The sequence below is a fragment of the Sarcophilus harrisii genome, chromosome 3 (assembly GCF_902635505.1).
Source record: "Sarcophilus harrisii chromosome 3, mSarHar1.11, whole genome shotgun sequence".
Taxonomy (NCBI): domain Eukaryota; kingdom Metazoa; phylum Chordata; class Mammalia; order Dasyuromorphia; family Dasyuridae; genus Sarcophilus; species Sarcophilus harrisii.
Window position 1 is genome coordinate 319381815 of NC_045428.1, and position 12820 is coordinate 319394634.

Sequence of the window (12820 nt, forward strand, 5' to 3'; positions counted from 1 at the left end):
CAGGATCTCTCAGTACCTGAGTCAACTAGTAACTAGGCAACCAAGACTAGAAATGGAAGAGAATGTATTGCATTGATATAGGGAATTTTCTCATTTGGGACTTCTCTTTACCAGTAAAATCATGGGTCCAGTGTCTATCCATAGTCATTGGTAAATACTTAACTTTTGAAAAGTAGAAGTCTTTTACTGTATTGGACTAGCTAATTATTTCGGTTAAGTACTAAAGGTTTGTTGTTTGTTCAGTCATGTCTGACTACATGACCCTGTGGATGTTGTCTGTGGAATTGTCTTGGCAAAATAACTAGAATGGTTTGCTATTTCCTTCTTCAAATGAGAAACCAAGGCAAGTAGGTGTAAGTGACTTGCACAGGGCTATACAGCTTGTAAGCATCTGAGGCCAGATTTGAACTCAAATCTTAACTGATTGTCAGCTGCACCACCTAATTTCCTGGTAACTAAGGGTTTACTTAGCCTCTTTGTTCAAGTGTTATTTTTCTAATGGATTGAATTGGGCTATTAATTAAATTTCTGAGACTTTACAGATTATTTTATTAATTAAGAATTCAATTTCATATTTTAGGTGCAGCTGCTGCCGCTGTGATGTCCAGTTCTAAGGTAACCACAGTCTTGAGGCCAACTTCACAGTTGCCAAATGCAGCTACAGCTCAGCCAGCAGTACAGCACATCATTCATCAGCCAATCCAGGCAGGTGATGGTCTTGGGAGGGTATTCAATCAGTAGATATGTATTGAATAATTATTATTGCTCAGGGCACTAATTGGTGGTAGGTGCCTCAAGAAATATAAAGAAGACTAAAGCATAGTCTTGATTCTTGAGGAGTTTGCATTCTACTTGCAGAGAGAAGACATAACCACAAACAGTTAAATACAGACCATAGATCTTACAGGAGTTCAGAGGGAGCTAGAGGTTTGAGAGTAGTATGGTAGATGAAAGATGAAATAAATGAGAAATCAAAGATTCAAGCTTCCAAACATATCGATTAAGTATTGCATACCAGTTGTCCAACAAATCAGGACTAGTAACTTTCCTTAGCATTGTCATTGGTCTCAGAATTTGGGGGAAGATGCACTGAAAATGATAAAATAAGACCAATTAATTAAAACAACCAGAATAAAAGATTAGACAATCTGATTTCTAATTGAAAGGAAGATTAGGGAGATAGGGAAAATGAACAGGTGCAGTTCTCTGAAATTAGAAAACAAGATCCATTTCCCCCAAGTTTCTATATTCATGAAAGGAACATAACTAATCAGTATAGGCCAGGTTGGAGCCAAGATTTCAGAGAGAAGCCAGGAAGTTTTCTGTGCTCTCTCTCCATTTAACAATACTAAATCAAGCCTCTAAATGGATTCTTAAGTGACAGAACTCACAAAAAGATGGAGTGAAACAATTTTCCTGTTTAAGACACAAGGACTTCACAAAAGGTCAGAATCGAGTAAAAGGGGAGCATGGCCCAGTGCAAGCACAGTCTGGGCAATCTGTTGAAGGCTTTTAGCCATAACACAGATTAACAACAGAGGCCTCTCAATCCTCCACCCAGAAGGCAAAATATGAGCCCTGGACCTTCAACACAATAGGCGTGCATAAATCAGGCCAGCCCTATGCAGTGGGCAGGTTGCTCAGCACATCCAGTCCCAGTGCAGAAAGCCTGTGATGAGGTTCCTGTCCCCCTACAAAATAACATTCTCCCCTGTGCCCTTGAAGTAGAACTCAGTTTTTAAAATGAGCAAAAAAAAAAAAACCCAAAAGAGCCCTGATCATAGGAAACTACTTTGGCAACAGGGAATATCAGAACACAAACTCAGTAGAGGACAATAATGGCAAAATGACTACATGTGAAGCCTCAGAGGGGACTTTGAATCAGTCTCAAGCTCAGAAGATTCTCTTGGAAAAGTTCAAAAAGAATTTTAAAAACCAAAATAGAAAAAAAAATTGGGAAAAGAAACAAGTTATCCAAGAGAATTATGAAAAGAGTCAACAGCTCAGAAAATTTAAAAATTGACCAAAAAAAGTAATTCCTTAAAAAATAGAATTGGCCCAAAACAGTACAGTTTTCAGATAAGACATATGGGTTGCTTGAAATGGATTTGATATGATTTCTGATCAGTATAACCCAGGTCTTAAAGTTCGAATTCCAACCAACCAGGCCAGAGTTCAAACAAATAAAGTTTTTGCACAAGACAAATATTGGATTGAATAGAATTGGAAAAATTGAATAGAAAGGGAACTGAACTGCTCCAGAATTCAGTCACAAGATGGATTTATTGTAGTTCACTCAATTTCCACTACCACTTGCAGTTTTAATCCTTTCAATATCAGGATCTGGTTGCCATAACTTGTATCCAACAACATTTGGAGTAATTTTGACTACACATTTGTCATCAGATATGTTGACTTTAGAACCTATTCTCTACATAAGATGGGATTCTACTGTAAACCAACTTAACTGGAGGAAAAAATTTATATAATAGTAGGTGATGAAATAGAAAGGGTTGATTGGGTCATTGATCATATAAGACCTTAAATAAATTTTCTTTTTCTGCTGTAGGCAGTAAAGAGTCATTTCAGGTTTTTGAGTTGTTGAGGCATGCTAATTCTTAAAATCTTGTTTGAGGAGGGATTAATCTGGTTACTTTATAAAAAGATAAATTGGCCAGAGGATACAGGGAAATAAGTGTCTGAGGGCAGAATGATCTGCATTAGGGTGGTAACAATGACCAGGTAAAGAAAGGACACATGAAAAACATTGTGGGATGATCAGTTTGTGGGGGCAAGGATCATAGGAACGTACATTTATTGAGGGAAGGGATCTTAAAAGTTATCTGATCCAACTCCTCATTTTACAATAATCACTCAGATTGTAATTTGCAGAATTAGGATGCAAGGTCAGTCTGTTTTCAAATCTGTTTCCTTCTCCTTCTTCCCTTGTTTCATTACCTCCCAGGAAGAGGCAGAAATTAAATATGACTCCTATTGGGTAACAGATTAGACCAAATAAAAAATCAGAAAGTCTCCACTTGGGTATAGAGTATAAAAAGGAAAAGTGTAATTTAAGACCTAACACTGAATGCTATAGCTGGACAGCCACATGAAAATGTCCAGTATACCGTAGCTACTCTAGCTCTTTCCCATCTTTTTGAAACTGGCATCTGCCTTGATAATTGCTTGTTTTCTCCACCTCTTCAGTGGAGTCTATTTGAAAAGAATCTTGTCATACGACATTCCCAATAAGATGTCAGTTGAGGAGAAAGCAAGAGATAAGTTATAAATCTTGAGGCTAACTCTTTTGATTGCAAGAATGGCAAAAGAAAATTCTGATAGTGGTAATATTTGGAATTTTGAGTACAAAACAAAAAATTCTAAACAAAATTGAACCTCTGAAATTTTCTAGGTTTTGATGATATTTTTCCAGCCACAACCATCCTGAGAATATTTCCTTCTGGTTTCTAAATTGTGGACATTAAACATCTCTAAGAAACCCATTTTTCTGAACTATCAAAATTCTCAGCTTGTTTCTCATTTTTCTTTCATTTTTACAATGACATACATTTTTTTTTTTTTCTATTTGCAGTCTCGTCCCCCAGTGACCACCTCAAATACCATCCCTCCTGCTGTGGTAGCAACTGTTTCAGCCACCAGAGCCCAATCTCCAGTCATTACAACAACAGCGGCTCATGCTTCTGATTCAACCCTTAGGTGAGTGAAGAATATGAAACCAAAGTGATATGAAATTTTTAAAAGTTAATAATGTATTTTATCATATTTTAAGAGCTTTTCTGATAAAATTAGCAAAAGGAATCAGCATGAAAAGCACATATCACTGTGTATTCTACCATTATTCCTAGGTTGACTTGGATTCTTTAGAGATGCTGTAGAGTCTAGTGACAAATGAATGGATTTAGGAAATCTAATCTTAGTTCCAAGTCATCCATAAAATAAAACTTTTGACTAGACATCTTTAGGAAAGTTTTTTTTGAGGGGGAATAGAGGGGTGGGGGAGTTGAAATAGTTAGACAATCAAGGTTAAGTGATTTGCTCAGGGTCACAATTGTAAGTATGTGTGGGCCAGACTGAAATTCAGGTCCTTTTGACTCCAGAGGTGGTGCTCTATCCACACCACCACCTAGCTCCCTGGAACAGTATTTTAATAAGTTCAGCTTCATATTATTGTAAATTTTTTAGAATTGTTACATAACTTCAAGATTAAATTGGAGTACTTGAATAAATTATCTTCAAAAGTAGAACAATTTAAGTATGCATTGAAAAAAGAAAGGATTGGGAGGGTCAGCAAATTCTAAGCATCATTTGATTTTCCCTTTATTTCCTATTTAACTTGTTATTTCCCCATAAATAAAAATAATTGATCTTGACTGAAATACATAAACTCTGTGCTTTCAAACATTGTTTGAAAGACAGTTATTAATTATATGCATTTATAGTATTTAGAATTTGAAATCTACCAGTAACCCTAAACCTCATTCAAACTCGTCATTTCTTAGGATTTTCCCATTTAATTTTTCAACAGAGGCTTTTTTTTTTTCCATAACAGTATAATTGCTTCCAACCAACTGTGTAAAAAAATAAACAGATTTAAAGACTTCATAGCCTGATGAATGAACCTGCCTTGGATTTTAGTACTTCTTGTTAAGGGGATTAGGGAAGGAAATTATGTCCTACCCACAATATAATTGCAGAGTGAAAATATTAAAATAACATTACAAAGTATCTTTTCATTTGTAGCATTGCGGTTGAAAACTATAATGTATAAACGCTAACCAAAAATATTAAAATATCCCCCATCATATCAATGAAGATAATTATTTTTCTTTAAAGAATAATAATAGCTAACATTTATATAGCACTCTTAAGATTTGGAAATTGCAATATCTCATTTATTCTCTAAACAATCCTAGGGAGTAAGAATCTGGGAAATAATCTTGTTAATGATTACAAATCAGTTTAGATGATTCATGATGCATTAGGATAATGCTTTTAATGACATTTAAATGAGTTTGAAAAGTACAATTTACCTGGATGTTTATTTCAGTAATCTGGTCAAAGGCCTGATGGGATTTAAAATAAGTTCTTTAGAAATCAAGAAAAATGCAATTCTCGTTCTAATACAGCATAAATGATGAAATAAAAAAATCTGATCTCTCACTATGATGTCTTTGAGAACTTGAATTATGTTTTATGTATTTTTAGTCGGCCAACCTTGTCTATCCAGCACCCACCGTCAGCAGCAATTAGTATTCAGCGTCCTGCACAATCAAGGGATGCAACAACCAGAATCACATTACCATCACATCCAGCTATTGGCACGCCAAAACAGCAGCTTCATACCATGGCTCAGGTAAAAGTTTAGGATAAAACCCTAATTGAACTTCATGCTTATTGACTCCAAAATCAGAATGTTAAAGTGGTTACTCAGGATGTGCTTATTCTTAAAGTCTATTTGAATGTAAATTGGAATGGAAATTAAAATATTCCTAATTAGCACAATTTTGTGTTGTTTTGCTTACTCTTCTATAGAAGACTATCTTCAGTAGTGGTACACCAGTGGCAGCAGCAACTGTGGCACCCATTTTGGCCACCAACACCATTCCTTCAGCAACTACAGCTGGTAAATGTCAATATTCTGTAGTGGTATCCCCACTTTCTTTTTAAAAGAAATAGTTGGGAATTGAAAATTATTTAAATATTTTTTTCCTTAAGAAAAAATAAGAAGTAGAACAAGTTTATTTTCTTTAACAGACTTTTCCCTGCCTACTTTTGGGATGATTTGAGTATTTGACTTCTATTTGAATTCCAACACATATTTGTATTTTTCCAATTTGAAAATATGATAGTAGAAATAGTTGTTTAGAATTTATTTTTCCTTTCTAGGATCTGTGTCACATACACAAGCACCCACAAGTACAATTGTTACCATGACCATGCCCTCTCATTCGTCTCATGCTACAGCAGTGACAACCTCAAATATTCCGGTTGGTAAGTATCTTGGGGAGGAGGGAAAGGAATTTAAAACAATTGTCTTGGGACATTCTGGGAAAGCTGCTATTTTCTTGGTCGATCTAAGCACCTCTAATTTATTCTCGTATTGTTTTTAAAACATTTGGTGGTGTCATTAGGAGACATCCTGAAAGATAATTAAAACTTTTGACTAATCCAGAAACTTTGATAGTCATTAATCTTAATTTTCTTCCCCATTAACTCCTCTACTTCAGCACATCCTCCTAAAGATGTTGCAGCCAATTCTTAAGTACCAAAGAATCAGCTACTCTATTAAAGTATGCAGCTAATACTGAAGTTATAGTTGCTAAAGCATTAAAACTTTTATGAATAATGTAATAATGGTCAGTACTGGACAGTGAATAACCAAAATTCTAATTTGAGCAGTACCAACAGGCCAGTTTATATTAATTCATCTGTGGTTTAGTTTTATCCAGCTGTAAAAGATAGAAAGAAATTGTTTTAAAAATCGTTAGGCAAAAAAGTGTCTTGTAGGGTCCAGCTTATTAAACTGTGGGTTATGACCCTCAAATGGAGTTTCATAATGGAATGTGGGGGTTGTGAAATAATGATTTTATTATCAGTAAGTGCTTGGTTTATGTATCTATTTTATGTACTTATACCTAGGGTCATGTAAAAATTTCTCAGATAAAAGGGGTTGTGAATGGAAAAAGTCTAAGAAGCCATCATTTGTCTCCCACTCTTCAAAATCTTTAGGCTTAAAATAACGGTTATGTCTTGATAATAGCTAGGCTATTATATGATCCATTGAGACTTGAGGTTACTTTCTGGCAGTGTTACATACTTGGATATAAATTTTTCTGCTATTTCTATATCAGACAGAATAACTATAGTATATTTAACATAGTTTTTTTTGTTTGTTTTTTGCTGAGGCAGTTGGGGTTTAGTGACTAGTCCAGGGTCATACAGCTAGGAAGTATTAAGTGTCTGAGGCCAGATTTGAACTCAGGTCCTCCAGACTTCAGGGCTGGTGCTCTATCCACTGCACCATCTAGCTGCCCCTTTAATATATAGTCTTAAGTGAAAAGGGATAAGAATGTATACTAGAGTTATGTGTATGAGTAGAGAAAAGGCAATATTTATGTGAGGCATTGCAAAGGTTAAGAACAAGATTTGATAAGATTGGAGTTGTTAATTATGTTACCATCATGACTCGCACTGAGTGATCTTAGAAAATATTGCTACCCACCCTTAGCAATGATAGGGAATTTTTGGACTGAAGGGGTTTTGAGGGGAAGATAAAAATGAGTATTATTTTGACATGAGTTTGATATAACTACAGAACATCTAGTATGAGATGTCCAAGAGGAGTTGGAAATGATTTACAGAGCTAGGTACAGTTATTTTTCACTTAATGTAAGTGGCCCTGCACTCTGTGGCCCCACCCCCTCCACACCAGAGAGGTTTTGCAAGCACTGAATCCAGGATTCTTGGCCAGGGGTGCACGAGCGCCATTTATAATGTGAATTTATTTAAAATGAGGACTATCTGTATATAGATATCAACCTCATCTGCATATAGATGATATTTATACCTATGCAAGCTGATAAAATCAAGTGAGAAAGTATTAAGTGAAAAGAGAAGGGGGCCAAGGATATCACAGAGAGCATAACTAAAGAAATAGAATGGCCAGACAGATTGGAGGAAAACCAAGAAAAAGAGTATTTTCATGGAGACCTAGATAGGAAAAAAATACCCAGGAGGAATTGGTTATTCAGAGTGTCAGATGCTTGCAGAGAGATCAGGGAAGATCAGGTTTGAGAAAGGGGAAGTCCTATTTAAAGTGAGTGACATGGTTCATTGTCAGAAACTTCTATTTTAAGTAGTAAGATATATATTAGAATATAGATCTCTGCTTGATATGCCCTAGAAAGTATTTCCTTTCTCTCCTCTGAGTGAGCCTTCTTATGTCTCTTGGTCCTTTTGGGGGAGGAAGGAGGAAAGGTTAGGTATTCCTGCCACTCACAAGGGTCCCCTATCCAGTGGTAGCCTCAAAAGTAACACTCAGAACAAGGTCAGGAAGTAATAGTGCTGAGGATATAGCCTTTCTTTCTGTTGGCTCTGGCCCACCTATAAGTAACCTTAAACCTGAGACAGACAGTACCACTTCTGCTACCCCTTCAGATTCTAGTGCTGCTAACCCAGCACTGAGGAAACTGGGACTCCCTCTACCACTTTCACCTGCTTAGTTACAAGGTTTTGTTTAAATAGGATTTTTGATAAATTATTATTCTGATATCATGTAGCTCTTTAAAAATACATAGCAATGTAGCCTAAAGTTGATATATTGGTCATTTTTAGTTCATTATACAATATCCTTTTTATAATGTCCCATTATATAATTTTTCCTTTGACTTCATACCTTTGCATCATCAAAATGTAAATTAAAACTGATGATAAAATTTTAGCCACTTCATATAAAAGTGTTAGATATAATTAATTACATTGGACAAATACTACAAAAATCTTTTATAAGAGCAGTTTGTTTTAGTGCTTTTAATTTCATTTTACTATTTGCTTCCCTAAGTTATCCCCAAGGAACCACAGTAAAAGTAGTTTAAAAAAAATACTAATAGTCTGAAAAGATTGCATTTCTGACCTTTAAGATTTCATTAAATTGTAAATACACTGAAGATTTATACCAGTGGTCATCAAATAACTCTTTAGAGAAAGAAATATGCTACTTAATGTTCATTATCTTCTGATTTCTTCAATTTTTTGGCTAGTTATGAATAAAACATTTCTTCTGTTATTGGATTTCATTTACCTTTGATCTTACTCCAGTAAACTACATATTTGTTTGATCAGTTTGCTTTTATAACTACTTCCACTGTGGTTATTTGGGGATAATTTAGTATTTTTTCTTTTTCTATTATTTTGAACATAATCACCAGAGAGAAAGAAATATTTCCGTATTCACAACAAAACACAAAAAGATTGCATATAAAACTGAAGTTCCATTTTACGTTGTTTGGTTTTCCTTTAAACTATATAATAAATTCTATACATTATTTCTAAAAACTGTCCTACTTGGATTTCCTTTTGTGTTGTGCATTTTAAAAAATATTTCAATAATATTCATTTTGGGGCATGAATATTGTTAACTTTGTCCCCACAATTAAAAAATTAAGAACCAAAAGAAAAAATTTGTTAAACAATAAGCAAAGTCAAGCAAAATGAATCCATATCTTGGTCATGTTCAAAAATTCAGTATTTCTTTTAATGCACCTTAAATGTATATCACCCCTCTTTCATGAGGTGTTTAACATGTTTCATCATAGATGCTCTGGAGACATAGCTAGTCATTTTGCATCAGTCAGTGCTAAGTCTTTCAGAGTTGTTTTTCTTTATATTGTGTTGACCTAAGGAAATTGTACTCTTTATTTTGCAAACTCCATTCTTCATCAGTTCATACAACCCAAGATTCTCTATATTAGTCTCACTATTCATTTATTGCAATAATTTTACATTTGTATAACACTATTTGTTTAGCCATTCCCCATTTGACGGGCTTACCCTTAGCTTCTAGTAGTTGTTTTTGTTTTTTTTTTCAGAATCAGGAAATTTGTTTTGCTTACATTCTCTCTTAATTATGCCTCCTTCCTTACTGATTTCACTGTTGTTTGGCATATTCACATATTTATGAATCTGTCTATATAAAATCCTATTTTGTCTATTTCACATAAAGAGTCTTTTCCCCCATCACCATTTCCAGGTTTATTATCCCCTCTCTTCATTCTACCCCATTTATGAGAAATAGCAAGTTCTACCTCCTTCTATTCTTCTGAACTAATGCATTCCTTTTATTCTCTTTTCTCTTTCCCCTCCTCACATCTTTAGAATAGAAACAGTCTACCCCTAGGACCTCTGTTTTTTCTTCTTTAGCTCCCTAAATACTCGTTGAAGACATTTAAGTTCAGAAGGAACACTTGTTTTTTTTCCCTAGTATTAGAATTACATTATCAACAGCTCTTTCCGTTGTTCAAATAAATTTACCTTTTTTGGTTTTTCTGAATTCTTATGTTTATATTTCATTATTCCCTACTAGACTTTGATCTTTTCATCAGAAATGCTTGAAAGTCAAATGCTTTATTAAATGTCTCCTTTTCCTCTATAGAATTATACTTAACTTTGCAGGATTTGGTTGTAAGCCTTAATCTGCCTTTTTTATTCCAAGGTCTTTTTCTCTTTTATAGTAGAAATTGCCAGGTCTTACTGTGGTTCCTTGGTATTTGAATTCCTTCTTTCTGTATGCTTACATTGTTTTTCCTTTGATGTGGAAACTTTACATTTTGATTTTGATATTCCTGGGACTTATAGCATCATAACATTGCACCACATTACTGTATATCCCATACAGAGATATCCCTTCTCATTTGAAAAGACACTAGTATACTCTTTTTCAATGTTCAATTCAGTAAATTTATTAAATGTATACTATAGGCAAGATAATGCCAAGCATTGAGGATAAAAAAAATCTTCCCTCAAGAAATTTACTAATGCGCATATATGTCAAACAGGTCTAAAAAGGATCAAGAAAATATTAATTACTTGTAGGTGGGGGAGATTCAAGGTAGTGATCTTAGAGGAAGTAGCCTCTGAACTGGGCCTTGAAAGATAAAGAAGTTTTCATCAGCTTAAAAAAAGGAGCCTGCCATTCTGTCCTAAGTATCAGAAATGATGCATCCAGGAAGCATAGAAACAGGAGACAAAGTCAAGGAATAGTGAATAATGTAGCTTTCTTGGAGCAAAGAAGGCATGAAGCTAAATCTGAACTAAAGAAGACTGGAAAAGTAGCTAGGACCCAGATGAATATCTGCCTCAGAAGTCTTAATTCTGTAACACTTTTAAGATTTACAAATTACTTTCCTCACAACTGGTCTTTGAGGAAGTATTTTACATATAAGGAAACTGAAGGAGGGAGGAAGGAGGAGAGAGAGAAGGAGAAAAAGGGGAGGGAGAGGAGAAGGAGAAAATTATAACAAAAGGAAAGAGAAAAAGCATATAGGAGATATATAAACACAAAATATGTTTCATCATGTGCATTTGACGGAATTAAACCCTGAAACTGAATTCGGGATCTCAGACTGTTGCATGGGAAAAGGCTATCTTTCCTTCCCAAATTAAGCAATCTCATTCAGTTGGAGATCTTGGTCAAATCACCCTCCATTGATCTTTTGGGGGTGGCCTGGATCCCCTTCAGGAAATTGCCCAGACTGGGAAAAAGCTTTCAAAATGATTTCATTTAATTGGAGATCTTTGTCTGATGGTTCTTTATTGATTAGCCCAGACAGCTCCCAGCCCCAAACCAACATTTTGCTCATAAAACAGGGGTCAAACACACCTTTGCAAAATTCCTCATTAGGAATTTGCCTGCTAAGAGAGCTCCTTCTTAAGTGAACAATAAACTTTCCTTTTTGCCACAGATTTCGGGGTTTGTGAATTCTTTTGCATTTGGACCTACAAGATCTCTCCCTTATTGCCACACCTCAACACGATGAATTCACTTGTCAATTCATTCATTTACTCATTTGAGTACAATACTACAGTACTGTGGATTTACTTAATCATTTGATTAGTGGATCCAAAAACTAAAAGGACTTACACATCCTTTAAGTATCAGAACCCAGGACCAGAATTCATGTCTCTTGACTCCAGTTCTAGTGTCCTTTTTGTTACACTGCACTGCCAAAAAGTAAATTTATTTAGTAAGCAAAGGAAAGCCACTCAAAGTCTTTGAGCTAAGGAGATTGTGTTTTGGTATTTACATTAGGAACATTCCTTTGACAGAAATGTGAAGGAAGGGTTAAAGAGACTGGAATCAGGAGACTAAGAAGACCTCTTCAAACTTACCCTAAGAGTCTTGAACTGAAAAAGACCTTAAGGGTTAGCTGAAACACTCTAAACAGGACTCCCAAATTCAATATATCATCAGGTTGTCATCTAGACTTCATTTGTAAATCTCTAATGATGGGGAACTCACCAGTAAGGAAGTAGTGCATTCCACTTTTGCACAGCAATAGTTGGTTAAAATATAGATGTTTACCTTTCTGAAACTTCTATTCTGCCTTCTGAAATTAAATAGAGGTCAAATTATTTTTCTCCAAGACCGGCTCTCACATATGTGAAGACAACTGTCATGATCTCTCCTCAATCTTAGTATCCCAATTCCTTCAATTGATCTTGTGTGGAATCTTACAATCCTGAATGCCCTTTTCCAGTTTGTCAGTGTTCTTGCTAAAATGTGATATTGTGAACTGTGTATGATACTCCTAACTGGTCTGACTAAGCTAGTTATGATGAAAACACCAGCATTCATATTATGCCTAATTTTAATGTAGCCTAGGTACTCATTAGTTATTTTGCCTGGGTACTAGCATTAAGTTTTAAGATACTTACACCTCTAGTTCCTTATCAAGTAAACTGTCATCTAGCCAAGTTTGTTCTATACTGTTAATTGTATAATTAATTTTACAAAAAATTCAAGTATAGTATTTTAGTTACCCTTATTAAATTTTGTCATACTAGATTTAGATTTGTCCCATCATTAGAGTCTGTTGAAATTGTTTTGATGTCTAACTCTTGTTTTCAAAGTGAATGAAAGTGACACAGCCATGGTTTTCATACTTTTTGGTCTCAGGACTCCTTTATACTCTTAACAGTTATTGAGGACTCCTAAAGAGCTTTTGTCTAAGAGTGTTATTATATCTATTGATGTTACCTATATTAAAAATTGAAATGGCTTAATATTATCATGAAAGTAACT

At 34.8% G+C, this 12820-nt stretch overlaps 1 protein-coding gene across 5 annotated transcripts in view; it reads left to right on the forward strand.

The window, feature by feature from the left end:
- Positions 1–12820, forward strand: part of SAP130 (Sin3A associated protein 130) — a 51341-nt gene that overhangs the window by 18866 nt on the left and 19655 nt on the right. For all 5 annotated transcript variants that reach the window (XM_031959853.1, XM_031959856.1, XM_031959855.1 and 2 more), the window contains exons 6-10: positions 581–705; positions 3593–3717; positions 5227–5374; positions 5554–5644; positions 5908–6012. In XM_031959853.1, coding sequence (XP_031815713.1) covers positions 581–705; positions 3593–3717; positions 5227–5374; positions 5554–5644; positions 5908–6012 — 594 coding nt within the window. The remainder of the gene's footprint in view (positions 1–580; positions 706–3592; positions 3718–5226; positions 5375–5553; positions 5645–5907; positions 6013–12820) is intronic.